The sequence below is a fragment of the Momordica charantia genome (assembly GCF_013281855.1).
Source record: "Momordica charantia cultivar OHB3-1 chromosome 11 unlocalized genomic scaffold, Mcharantia_2.0 BLBB01000011.1, whole genome shotgun sequence".
NCBI classification, from domain to species: Eukaryota; Viridiplantae; Streptophyta; class Magnoliopsida; order Cucurbitales; family Cucurbitaceae; genus Momordica; species Momordica charantia.
In genome coordinates this window covers 5,898,931-5,912,846 of record NW_028275159.1, presented here as the reverse complement: position 1 = coordinate 5,912,846, position 13,916 = coordinate 5,898,931, and the positions used below count along the sequence as shown (strand labels likewise).

Here is a 13,916-nt window from a genome sequence, read left to right as displayed (position 1 = left end):
GTATTTATCTATTTTTTATGTAATTTGGTAAATTTTCCAGTGATCTTAAAAACACGAATTGAAATTAAAATATGCTGATTCACCGAATTAGGATATCAAAAAGTTATGAGTCTTATGATAATTAAATGTGGTATTAGAAGAAAATGTTAGCATATGTCTTTGAAATGGAAACGAATAAATAGAACATTATGTTTGTGGTAAAGAAAAGTAATATGATATTATTATTTGAATCAATATCTAAATCAATTATTAAGATGTGAGTCTCGTTAAATTAACTGAATTAAATTTGAAAAAATAGAAAATATGGACGAATTTAAAAAAGAATTAAGTTAAAATAGAAAATATGGACGAATTTAAAAAAGAATTAAGTTAAAATTGGGATACAAAATTGAGACTTTAATTGTATTTAGATTCAACCATTAATGGATGTTTGTTATATTTTGAAAAATGGATGTTTGTTCACAGAGATTTTTTTTTAACCAGTTTCAAAGTATTTTGTGTAATAATTTTTGAACAAAAAAATCAAGAGTATTTTTATGTAATTTAGAACAAAAAAACCATACACATTAAATTATTATTTTCAATATTTGTGTAATAAATACAATTTTTTGCCAACATCAAATACAAGCGGTTAAAATATGTTAATTTTTGGAAGTTGAATTCTCAATCTCCACGTAGAATTTCTAATCGGGCTCGGCCCACTTTAATTCTTCCGGGTCGCTCCGAATTTTTTATCCTTTCGTATTCGGCATATGATATAGCCAACCTGGTTTCCTCTCTGTTGGGGCAAAAAAGACCCGAAATAACCGCCATTCGGGTCTTTACTGCATCTGAAGGAAAAAGAAACCCTAGAAAGCTTACTTGGAGCTGTGCGTGTGCCATACGCTTGCTCGTATCTCTTCTTGTTTCTTCGGTTACCTCCTTGTTTTCCTATCTGATAATCTTCCGCTACTTGGGGTTTTTCATTTCTGGTGAGTTCTCCATCTCGGATTTCGGATGCTTTCATTTTGATTTGCTTCTCAGCTCCGTTTGTTGGTCGATTATACGCATCTAATTGCTTCTGTAATTCTTCGCAGTGATTAGATGGCGGATCGACTGACGCGTATTGCTATTGTGAGTTCGGATAGGTGCAAGCCTAAAAAGTGCCGTCAGGAATGCAAGAAGAGTTGCCCCGTTGTTAAAACTGGTATTTTATGTTTCTTTTTTTCTTCTTACTCTTTTGTAATTGAGAATCAGATTGATCGTTTTGTTGATTTTGATGTCGTTGATCTGATCTACTTTCGGTTATCTGGAGGATATTAGTATTTCAACTGGATGGATGGTGATTTTGTTGTTGTAGTAGGGTTATAGGTTCAGGTGTTACTGTCTTTTATAATTTTTCTTGAAGGCTTTCGATGAGTCAGAGAATTCTAATTCAATTAATTTGTTCCCTAGAGCAATCTGAAGATATAACCCTACTCGGAAATATATTTCTTCTTTGCTGAAAGATGTTGAAATACCTTTCAAGCCTGTCCCAATAATTTGATTGCGGAAAACGAATAAAATTGTAGTCTATCTACCATCCTGCGTGTTTCGCATATTTGTTTTCATCACCAGAAAACATACAATTGATTTAAAAAGCGTACCTATTTTTATAATAAGTTCCACCTTTTTATGGGCTGTTCATCATGTTTCTGGGGATGCTTTTTTTTTTTTGTCTTCTCGTGAGAGTTCAACTTTTTTACTCTCTTATTTATTAATGATAACGATTAATAAATAAGTTTAGGCATATCAATGAATTGATGATGATTTGATACGAACTATGAACGACTCTGTTATATTATATTATTTTTTTAAATCTTTTTTTCAGCTTCTAAACATTGATTCATGCAAATCTTTTCTTGATTATGGTTGATTGCTCTGCTACTTAATTAATGTTTAATCTCTCTGCAGGTAAACTGTGTATTGAGGTTACCCCAGCCTCGAAGATCGCTTTCATCTCAGAAGAATTGTGTATTGGATGTGGTATCTGTGTCAAGGTTTGTGCATGTTTTGCTGTTTGCATGTGTATGAATCAATTGTTATGGAATTCTTGTGATGTGCACATGAGTAATTATAATGGACTAATATGCCAAATTGTTCTTGCCATGATACACTGATACAGAAATGCCCATTTGAGGCAATTCAAATCATCAATCTGCCAAAGGATTTGGATAAAGACACAACACATCGATATGGCCCTAACACCTTCAAATTGCACAGGTTATTTTATTTACCAAGCTTGTGAAATCATAAATTTGTGTTGGTTTGAAATTGAAGGATAATGCGGTTGCAGGTTACCAGTGCCTCGGCCTGGGCAAGTTCTTGGTCTTGTTGGAACCAACGGTATTGGGAAGTCTACTGCGCTGAAAGTTTTGGCTGGAAAACTGAAACCAAATCTTGGTCGTTTCAATGTAACATTCTCGATTTCCTTTTTTGCTTCACTTTGTTGTCTAATATAGCTCACACCCTTTACATGCATATTTTCAGAACCCTCCAGATTGGCAGGAGATATTGACATACTTTCGAGGATCTGAGTTGCAGAATTATTTTACACGTATCCTTGAAGATAATCTAAAGGTGATAGTATGCTCTAATACCTTAAGTTGTCTGGTACATCTTTTACATGTTTTCAGAAAATAATTAAGCTAGTGAGTGGATATTGGTACGATTTAAAATGTAGGATTATTGCTCTTCCTGTCATATAAATAAGTATATAATATGAGTATTTTATTTTATACCTCTCCTATTTCATTCCATTAAAACTTAAATGGAAAACAAACGACAACACAAAGTTGGAATGCTGATCAAACTTATATTTGTCTTCTTTGAGCCCCTACTTGTCTTTACGAGTCCTTGTGAATAGTGAATCTCAAATCTATCATCATAATTGATTAATAATTCTGAAATCCAGAATATTTTATGGAGAAATTAAATAGTAATTGTAAATTTGAAGAGTACTTTACGAACACCTTTATTATTGTTCTTAGTTTTTTATTGTTGCTTTATAGAGGAGTGTATGTCTTGCTGAAAAAATCCCTAGGAGGGAAATCCGGAAAATAGTTCTGCTAGTACCTCCACCATGACGAACACAATTTTAACTGCATAGCTTGACAACAATGTGGCATCAATTAGCTTTATTATCTATTGGATTTCTTGTTGTAGAACTAGTATTATGGTATACGTATATTCTTATCATCGAACGCATAGAAAAGGTATAGGCATGCTAGAAGAGCTATTGAATGAAGCTTTTAGAAAAGTATTTTGTAATGTTGGGATGTAGTAACATGCTTGACCAACCCTAGAGTGGTACATGTTTTAGTTCTTGACATTACTTATTTCTGTTTACTGCCTTCCCAATCACTGCTGCATATGCGTGCAATGGTTTTGATTTAGTTAATAGTCAAATCAAATGTGGTTGATACATCAATAATTTTACTATTCATTAGTAATAACCAATTCTTTCCTGTAATATCAGGCAATCATAAAGCCCCAATATGTTGATCACATTCCAAAAGCAGTTCAAGGGAATGTTGGCCAGGTGCTAGAGCAAAAAGATGAGAGGAATATGAAGGAAGAACTTTGTCATGATCTTGAACTTAATCAGGTTATAGATCGCAATGTTGGTGATCTGTCTGGTGGAGAGCTTCAACGATTTGCCATTGCTGTGGTTGCCATACAGAATGCAGAGATCTATATGTTTGATGAACCCTCAAGTTACCTTGATGTGAAACAGAGACTTAAAGCTGCTCAAGTGATTCGATCTCTGCTCAGGCCCAATAGGTTTTCTTTTACCCTTTTTATTGTATTCCTTGCATGTTTTATGTATGCATATTTAATTCTCTTATGTTAGTTTGATGTTCTCTGTACACCCTTTTGCAGCTACGTAATTGTTGTGGAGCATGATCTTAGCGTCCTGGATTACTTGTCTGATTTCATTTGCTGTCTTTATGGCAAACCGGGTGCATATGGAGTTGTAACCCTTCCCTTCTCCGTTAGAGAAGGAATCAACATCTTCTTGGCTGGATTTGTTCCCACAGAAAATCTACGATTTAGAGATGAATCTCTTACCTTCAAGGTAGTGATTTTTCTGACTTTTAACTCTGGGATGGAATCTTGATATCATTACAATCGGTCCTTGCTTTTTCTTTCTTCTAGGTTGCTGAGACCCCTCAGGAAAGCGCGGAGGAAATTGAAACATATGCACGATATAAATACCCAACCATGTCTAAAACTCAGGGAAATTTCAAGCTCCGTGTGGTAGAGGGTGAATTTACTGATTCACAGATTATTGTGATGCTTGGTGAGAATGGAACAGGAAAAACAACATTTATTCGAATGCTGGTATTTGGTCTTTTCCTTGCTTATTTACTCAAAATTTTTAGATTTGGAAATAACAAATGTCCAGCATTTATCCCTCTTTTGCCACATTTACAGGCTGGTTTGTTGAAACCTGATACTGTTGAAGGTTCTGATATGGAGATTCCTGAGTTTAATGTCTCTTACAAGCCCCAGAAGATCAGTCCTAAATTCCCATCCACTGTCAGGCACTTGCTACATCAGAAAATAAGAGATTCCTACATGCATCCGCAATTTGTTTCAGATGTAATGAAGCCCTTACTTATTGAACAATTAATGGACCAGGAAGTTGTCAATCTTTCTGGAGGAGAGTTGCAGAGAGTTGCATTGTGCCTATGCCTTGGAAAGGTACATTAACCTTTTCACTTTAGTGTTCCTGTCAAATGACATCCTTTTCATCTAATATCCTATGCATTTGTGGTTAGGATCAAGGAAATATGTATGCCTAGACCTTTGCATAGAAAGTATATGCATGGGAGTGAAGATTCCTCCATGGGAGATGATTAATATGTGTTTTATTCTAAATTTTTGCAGCCTGCAGATATTTATCTGATAGATGAACCAAGTGCTTACCTCGACTCTGAGCAGCGTATCGTTGCGTCAAAAGTCATTAAGAGGTTTATTCTTCATGCAAAAAAGACTGCTTTTGTGGTCGAACACGATTTTATTATGGCAACATATCTAGCCGATCGGGTTATTGTCTACGAGGGTCAGCCATCAGTTGATTGTACTGCTAACTGTCCTCAGTCGTTGTTGACTGGAATGAATCTCTTCTTATCTGTAAGACATGCCACTTTTGTCCTTGAAGAATCTCTTATTATACTATTTCAGTCTGTCGCTACCGTAAAGGTGATTGGGGCAGTTGCTCCAGATCTAGTCCTATTCATTGATGGGTCTTATTTTGATCAATTGCAGCATCTCGATATTACGTTTAGAAGAGATCCAACAAATTACAGGCCTAGAATTAACAAGGTCGACTCGGCGAAGGATAGGGAGCAAAAGTCAGCTGGCTCCTACTATTATTTGGATGATTGAGAATTTTATAGGTGCAATTCTTGATTCCTCTGTCAAAGATTCACCTTCTTACATTCTCCTTTATAATAGATGGCAGTATTCTATTTTTCATGTTTTTGGTTGCAGATGCTGTGGTTTTTCCAACTTATAGAGAGCGCACCTCGGAAGCCAAATTATCGAATCTCCGTCTTAAAAGAAAAGAGGTGCAGTGCTAAAGAAGGGAGGATGGTTTTTGTTTTTGTGGAATCTGTGTTTTGGGTTATTGGTTTTAACTTGATGACCTTGTTGATTCTGCATGTAGAGTATATTTGACCTGCTTGCAAATTCTACAGTTTTCTGAGGCATCTTTAAGGCAAGTCCAAATGTTCACTTTTTTGTCCTCGTCCTCCTGCTCCTGCTCCTAAATTTGTATTTGTTTCGAGGAAGGAACAAAAATAGTATTTGCACATTTTAGATATTATTGTATTGCGGCAAAATTTCTTTCGCTTATGTTACAAGGAAATGAGTAGATTCTATTGCATTACCAGATCTCTGTGTTATTTATTTACTTTTTTCTTGATTTCGCTATTCCTTACTAATTTAAGAAAAATAAGCAATGGGTAGCATTTTCTTACATTTGATTGTTTTTATGTAAATTCTCCTTTATCTATTGCGGGTCGAGGAACGCTTCCTGCCCTTGCGTCAAATTCTGATATTCTGATTCTCTATTGTTTACAGAGAAATCTTGGGTCAGTGATAGAACTATGATTCATTTTGTATCATATCTATGGGATCAATTGCAATTTTCTTTTGTCAGTCAAAGTCAGGATCTTAACAAAGCGCCAATAGGTCAAGTTTTCTGGCTCCAACTTTGTTTAAGAAGATACTTGGTAATATAGCTCCACATAAATATTTAGTAATAAGCTTCTCTTCTTTTGGTGGATTTAGTTTTTGGTTTATTATAATAATTTGAAAAAACTCCAAGAGGTGAAGTATTAGTAAATAGTAAATCACACTAAAATTATTGACAAAAAAATCACTTGGAAAAGACGTTCACCCATTGACTTAAAATACTTAAAAATCATAGTTATTTTTCTTCTATGTCGCATTTTGCTTCCTTTCTCTTTTATTTGAAGTGTACAAAGTCAAAACTTCCACTCCTTCAGAGAGCAAAAATCATCTTTCTTTGTGAGACTACGGATACAACTTTTTCCATCTAACATAAATAAACAAGTCTGCTCATCTATCAGAACGAGTGGGAGGCAACTAAATCAAATCTATCTGTATTCTTTTCGCTCTCTGGTGATCCATGAGAACAACAAGGTAAGGCCAAGAGTAGCCTCGATTTCGACCTCCAAAGATATGAGTGCTCGAACAGCCTTTGTTTCGAATGCCTCAAGAGTAATAAATAGAACGCCCTTGAGCGTCTGGATGCCTTTGTTTTTATCGACATTTAACCAAAAGCTCTCTCCATTGACCTTATAAAGGAGGTCGATCTTCCTCGGGAGTTTGGGGCGGGTGCGGTTTCCAATCAGGTTTCTCATCCCAGTACATGTCATAATATATGTGGCCGGGAGTAGTGTTCTCCACACAGCACCATATGCCAACGTAACGCTTGACCCGGTTCCTGAACTTCTCTTCCTTTTTCTGTTAATCAATACTGTGTATGAGAGATTTAACAAGAAATGTGGTTGTTAGTCAAATGAATCGAAGGGGATATGTTGTTGTTACCTTGTCAGAGAAACCAGGGAAGGCATCTTGCATCGTGGAGAACTGGATGACTTTGACATCCTTGAATGTGGAGAATATTGCCTTGAACTACAAGAAAAAAACATGAAATACAATAAAATTTCATGGAGAGATGCATAAAAAGATGCCTGAAGCAAACTCTTTAACCGTTCCCCGTTCACGGTCGACTTTTTGTGAGTTCATTTCCTCATTTTGCAAGGGGTTACTGGCTCCACAAATTTCCCAAGAGATCTAGACGTGGACAAGCTATCCTAAGGCTACACAAATTTAGGATTCTTCAAACAACTTTTGATTATTGAAACTTTAAAGAGTGCTTAAAAGCACCTGTCAAAATTTTAACTGAACACAACCAATTAAAACAAAAAAAAAACTTTTAGTCCTCCATAAGCACTTTAAGAAGCATGTTATACGCATGCTAACTAATGTTGCATCAATATCCTTCTTAATCTCAGTGCTGTCCCGTTGGTTCGCAATCTCAAGCAAATTGTTCAAAGTATAAGGGCCAAGGGGTCTATTCATCTGAGTCGTATAATACAATCTTCATATTACTACTAGATTATTAAAATCTTTTCAATTATAGTGAAATTTGAAAAGTAAAAGAATTCATATGGTGAAAAACGCCAATTACCGTGTCTTCATTGCTGCCTTTAGGAAATTTGAGGACACCTGGTAGAACTGTGTCATTTGTTGGATGACAACCTTCACTTTCTTGTTTACAAAGCTGAACATCAAGCCACGACTCTTTCACCTGAAAACATATTAACAGGGCAGAAGTTCCTCAGTAAAAACCACTAGTAAAGAAAAAATAACAGTTTCTGTAATTACAGTTGATACAGACCTGTTTTGGAAGTAAGGGATTTTCCAAGAAAGAATACTCTCTAAAGTTGATCCCTGGGCCAAACTCTTCCTCTGGTAATTCTTTCAACATCACATTTATCTGTTTGGTACAAAAATAAACAAAAACATATTGTGCATTCTTCTTTAACAAATATCTAAAATATTTGTAAAAATTATTTAATGATCAAGATGCTCTAGATTCAACATAGCACACATTCAAGATTTTGGATGCCTAATCACATTTTTACTTATCAGTTCCGCATGGTCAATCAGTAGTCTGAAGTTTCCAACCGACCCGGAAAACAAAGAAAACTTCAGCATCACATTGGAAGCCGATCGACAGGTTAAAGCCTTGAATTTGTGGTTGTGGCATAACTTCTTCAGTTCAATTTGTTTGTTGAATATCTGTTTCTAAAGTAGATTAGTTGAATATGAATATGATAGGAGTGGCCTTATGGGTAATTAGGGATATTATTAGGGTATTGAGGGTATCTAATTAAGGAAGTTGTTAGGGAGAATTGTGATAAATAGAACGGTGCGTAAGAATGAAGGTATCTAATTGTTTGATGGTTTAGACTTGAGTGACACCTCAAGAGGGGAGGGTCCAAGTACCTCTAATACTTGGGTTATTTTATAGTTCATATATCTTTTTATCGTTCAATATATTTTGGGCTCTATCAGAATATTACTCCCATCTAAATCTTACTAAGCCTGCAGATCCTGTAAAAGCTAAAATCCTCACGATAATAATAGACTTGCTAATACAATAAGGAGTAGAATTAGACTAACATGATGGTAAAAAAAACCCATTAAACCAATATAATTGTCAAGTAATTTTAAAATTTTGGAAGTACCTCAAAAACATGATCCAACGGACAAATGAAAGGCTGTCGAGTCACGGAACCCTGCAGAATTCCAGGATGTCCAAACCATAGCCTATCTAACCGGCACCACAGTGGAGGCATGATCTAGAGTTCACAAGTGAGAGAAAATAAACATATTACAGACTATAAATATTATTCAGAATTGTGTTATTAATCTATTACACACACACATACTTGCAGTAAATAAAATTTATTGATTCCTTCTATGAAAAAAATTTCTTTTAGCTGACATGCAAAAGGGACTTCTCACTGTTTAAGCACGGTTAAATTACATAACATCCCTTTTTATCCCCGACTTCGTTGTCGTCGGAACTCTTCATCAGTTTCTCCCCAAGGTCATAGGTTCAAGCTGCTAGATGGGATTCGGCAAAATTTTCTTAAAAATTAATGGGATTGACCATGGACATAATGTAAGAGCAGTCCCCAAATAGCTTGGTTATTCAAAAAAATTGAGAAAGAGTAAAAAAAGAGATATTGGCAATCTCTTTCCCTTTTTTTTTTTCCCTATCAGTTCTCCGCAAAACATGTTACCCTCTCTTCTATATGATATTATATTTGAGGCGAAGCATGAATGTGGATACATGAAATGAATGACCATAGAAATTCTATTGGGGAACTTTGAGCTAACCTTCCCTCAAATTCAAGTGTTCTTACCAGTGTGCGATTCAATAATGAAGCAATAGCAAGTGCTGTTCTTATTTGTTTCATCTGTACCGAAAAGAAAAAAAAGAAAGAAAATAAACTAAGAACTGGGACATTTTAGGACATCGAATAAGAAAAACATAGGTTTATTGTTAGAACACAAAACCTGGTAGTTAATAAGAGTAAAGTGTGTATCAAGGTTATGCTCTCCTTCTAGTATCAAGCTCTTAGGGATTGATGACTTAAATGACAGGTAACCTCCTGCAGAATTTCCCAAGAAAAGGAGCATTATTAAACATTAAAGCATCTTCAACACAAAAACAATTACAAAAGCATGTAAGGGTATTAAAATACGAGGGACAGCTTATCAGAATAGCTTGAATTTTTCAATTCCTTGGAGCAGAAGGTTTGGAAAATGATGTGCATCATGTAGTAGAAAAGAACGGTCCATACATCTCATACAAAATTTACCTGGTGCATCAAAGTACTCGGGAGGATCGTAGAAAACCATGGCCTCACGCAGTCTGTGGCGCTTTCCTTCCGTACCTGCGTACTGGAATGTAGTATGAACAGCATATGGCTCCAATCTAAATTGTTGGTACATGGCCTGCCATTGTACTGTGATGGTTAGTTCACTAAGTAGATCTATAAGGCCCGAACACTCAGTGAAAAAGGATGCTGAGGAAAAAAGTGGACGTCTTATTACCTGGACGAAGTAGGTATGTCCACTACAGAAAATACTTGCTGGTAAAATTCCTAGCTTGAGATTACCATCATAAGCATATACAAGTCCGCTGACGTCATCAACTGATGGTCCCATTTTCTTATGAACGAGTTCATTGAACCCATTTTGATCCCAAATCTTGTCATCGGCTAGAAGCATTTCCCTCCACTCCTTTGCCAATTTTATTGATGCTGGTGTAGGCCGCCAGTGGAAAATTCCAATATTCAAGGCACCAGTAACTGTTTCAAAAGCATTACCACCTTTAAACTTGATATGGCGGAAGTACGATATACTTAAACTCTCAATCTATAAAGCAGGGTAAATAAATTATTCACACAAATATTACTAATTATCAAGGACTTTTCTGTAAATGCTTCAGCAGAACAAAACAGTATCTTGAAAGCATATGAAGACATCAACGACCAGTCAAGTTATCCTTATTCCAAATAATACCAACAACCTTTAAACCCACTGAATAAGGATGGAAAGTAAATCTTTCATGCAAAAATGCAGAAAATTAAGCATGATACAGCCAATCGTGGGTCAAAGGAGTATAGTTTGTTTTTTGGCCTGGGAGAAGTAAAAAGGTGATTTTTAAATCAATTTCATGGAAGAATGGAGAAAATTTTACACTTCACCTTGGTCCCATATATCCAACCTGTCATCAACCACTGTAGGTACAACCTGATCACTCGAAGTTAAGACATCTGCTTCAGGATAACGAGCAAGATATGGGAGTGGATTCTGTCACATGAAGCAGATTATGAAGTAAACTTTTTTCCGATAGTAACATTAAAAGAAATCAATCAACGAAAGATTTTAAAAAAATGAAACTGTGTAATGAGGATTGCAGTTAGTGTGTGATCCAGGGACTAACTTAGCAAATCAAGTTCGCCACAATAAGTCGATAGGTGGTGAAAGTTGTTAGTAACTTGAGTACCAATATAAGACCAAAAGTTATAAATAGCTTGACGTTGAAGGAACAGCCAAATAACAATTCCGGAAAGTACCTTTAACCAAACCATGTCAGTATCGCACATCAACAACTCAACGCCATAAGGGAGAATCGAGTCGATGAGAATCACTTTTTCTCTTCCCATCTTATGGAACGTAGGCGACCCCCAGCCAACATCTACTGTGCTCATATGGCTTCCCATGTCAAAAACTGGAACGCCTTTCCAATACAAAGCTTCCATCAGTTTGGTGTCCATTGCACCTGAAATAATCATCCAAGCTTCCTAAACAGATTTTCAAAGTAACACAGAGTACATACACATTCCAATTCAAAGAAGGGAAAAGTAATTAATTCAATGACAGGTTGCCACAAAAATTATATCAGAAAGGATTCAGTCACTTACCGACAAGAAGATTAGAAACACTGAGATCTGTCAAATGCTTAACCCAACCAAGGATAAAATCCATAAATGCATAGTTACCAAACGTCACTATTATTACGTTATCTTTTGCCCTTTGCTGCACTAGTTCCTTGCTTAGACGAAAAGTCTCCAGAGGTGGCATATTCTTGGTGTCCGGAGCTTCCCAAATTGGTCTTTCCCCCTTGCTGTGAACATTTGTGCTGCGGGAATCTGGACGGGGTGATGTACTTGGTTGTGATATATTTGGCCTTTGATCCTTGATAAGAGATGAATCGGAATCTAGAGAGAGGGAGAGAGCGGTAAGTTACAAACGAACACAGACCGGTGTCAAGTCACAAACTTGCATCATGACCCAATAATATGTTTGCTTCTTGGATATGAATAACCAACAAGGAAGATTTATCAGGGAACTAGGCTTGGGGTAAGAAAATCAGACTTCAGCTCATACTCTATATGGAACACAACTAACTAGCCAATGCCATAATCCAACGAGGAATAAATGATACATCGAAGGATCAGTTCAAGAATGAAACAAAAATTAAGGCCTTGTTGGATAACGATTTCAATTTTTGTTTTCTGTTTTTAAAATAATATTTGCTTCACAATTTCTTTCGTTTATTTTTCACTTTTCTTGAAAACACATTTGAATTTTTACTCAAATTTCAAACGCAAAAACAAGTTTTTATTGAAAACGTTTTTTAAAAGTCGAAAACAAAATGAAGAAAAGCATAAGTCTGGAGATAGTATTTACAAACTTAACATTTAAAAACAGAAAACCAAAAACAGATTAGTTTTCAAGCTGGCTAAATGTTTCACACCAAAATTCTATTAGTTAGTTGAAACTCCAACGATGTTGGATCACTGCACAATAACTAGAATTCGAAGGTTTATGGTGAGAAGGGTTTTACCAAGACATCAAAGAGAGAAGAAACTTTCAATGGCACCACAGTTCATAAATAAAAATGGACTGAAAACATCACCAAAACAATATCTACTTTTGATCAAGCGCGAAAACTCAAACTCACTGATTCACCCAAATCCAATTTAGCATACACTCCATTAAATGAACCAAATCCAACATCCGAATGCGGTAGAATAGAGCAAGTAAATCAGCTAAATCTCCAAATATCAATCAACAATCACAATCCACCACATAATGGAGAACATATACAAGCATTTTGCAGTATAGAAAGAAGAGAGAAACAGAAGGCGTACTGGAGAAATCAGAAGAAGGAGACGAAAACCAGGAGGAGCTGGAATCAGAAACAGAGGTGGAAGACGAGTAAACAGCCGAGAATACGTACAGCGACGAGAACACTATGCCGGCGACAACCGTGGCGTAGATCGCCAAGAACAGAGGCCGGGTATTGGCCCCGTCAGGGCACCCATTTCCCCACCCCATTTCGAATCTTCGATTCTGTAAACTCCTTGATTCTACACCGAACCAACAGCAAAATCCGTCTAGGAATTCGGCTAAGTCGACGCCATCGCCTCTCAAAAATCCTCCTCCAGAAGCTGGAGCTCGCGGAAGAGAAAACGAAAGTGGAAATGGAGATTCAGTGAGGCATTTTTGTGCTGAAACTCGGGAAAGTCAACTGTCTCTGTTCGCCACCCAGTGAGGTCGCCATTGAATGAGCCCACAACGGGGACAAATTCTTCTTTATTTAAGGACAGCTTGGATTTGGGATTTGGTAGCAGACAGCCGATCTACGCCTTTGTGATCTGAAAGAAATGGAGAGTTTGGTATTGGAAAAAATTATTGTAAGATTAATTGGCTGCCATTCTCAGCCACCTTTGACCAATCTCTCACTCCCTCGCCATTGCTCATCAGCATTCTTTAATGCTCATCTACCATTCAATTTTTTACAAGAGGAAAGCATACAATAACTTTTTTTAATAAATTAGTCCAAGTTCAATTATTAAATTAACGGAGACTCACAAATATAAAAAAAATAATAATAAGCATAATAAATTGACAATTATTTATTAGAAAAAATTATTTTATATACCAAAGTGAATATAGTTTATACCTCCAATCATGAGGTTGTAAGTATATATTTTTCTTTTGTAAATAATTGTTAAATTTTCAGTCACGATAGATGACATATATAATTAACAATTCCGACCATTTTTCCTATTGAAAATATTTTCTTCTAAAATTATGACTCCTTAACCACCCCTCATTCTTAAAATTTAATTTACTTTTAGTATATTTGTTTTTTTTTTCGCTCTAAAAAATATTTAAATATTTAGTTTATCTAACTGCAATTCAATTTGTTTAGGAAATCAACCATAAGATAAAATATCCAAACCGTCATTCCTACATATTTGAAA

The 13,916-nt window shown here is 35.9% G+C and overlaps 2 protein-coding genes across 3 annotated transcripts; one reads left to right on the top strand and one right to left on the bottom strand.

Annotated features, from left to right (window-relative positions):
- The first annotated feature begins 781 nt into the window (after window positions 1-781).
- Window positions 782-5,917, top strand: ABCE2 (RNAse l inhibitor protein 2). 2 transcript variants are annotated; one of them, XR_002601412.2, is made up of 14 exons: window positions 782-971; window positions 1,077-1,186; window positions 1,933-2,018; window positions 2,144-2,241; window positions 2,315-2,432; window positions 2,509-2,598; window positions 3,497-3,801; window positions 3,901-4,096; window positions 4,177-4,362; window positions 4,456-4,725; window positions 4,912-5,157; window positions 5,293-5,423; window positions 5,518-5,594; window positions 5,693-5,917. XR_002601412.2 is itself a non-coding variant. In XM_022284828.2 (13 exons), the coding sequence occupies exons 2-12, from the start codon at window positions 1,084-1,086 to the stop codon at window positions 5,410-5,412; spliced, it is 1,818 nt and encodes a 605-aa protein (XP_022140520.1). In that variant the 5' UTR covers window positions 782-971; window positions 1,077-1,083; the 3' UTR covers window positions 5,413-5,423; window positions 5,518-5,917. The 2 variants fall into 2 exon arrangements, 1 of the variants encoding a protein (XP_022140520.1); XM_022284828.2 differs by having other exon boundaries at window positions 5,518-5,917.
- Window positions 5,918-6,410: 493 nt separating this feature from the next.
- XEG113 (xyloglucanase 113) lies at window positions 6,411-13,405 on the bottom strand. The gene is made up of 13 exons (XM_022284815.2): window positions 12,798-13,405; window positions 11,565-11,861; window positions 11,217-11,422; window positions 10,845-10,950; window positions 10,189-10,445; window positions 9,954-10,089; window positions 9,649-9,743; window positions 9,495-9,548; window positions 8,811-8,924; window positions 7,958-8,056; window positions 7,748-7,867; window positions 7,102-7,188; window positions 6,411-7,017 (listed from the first exon to the last, which is right to left on the bottom strand). Exons 1-13 carry the CDS (start codon window positions 12,982-12,984, stop codon window positions 6,850-6,852), a joined length of 1,926 nt encoding a protein of 641 aa, XP_022140507.1. The 5' UTR covers window positions 12,985-13,405; the 3' UTR covers window positions 6,411-6,849.
- Between the last annotated feature and the right edge of the window lie 511 nt (window positions 13,406-13,916).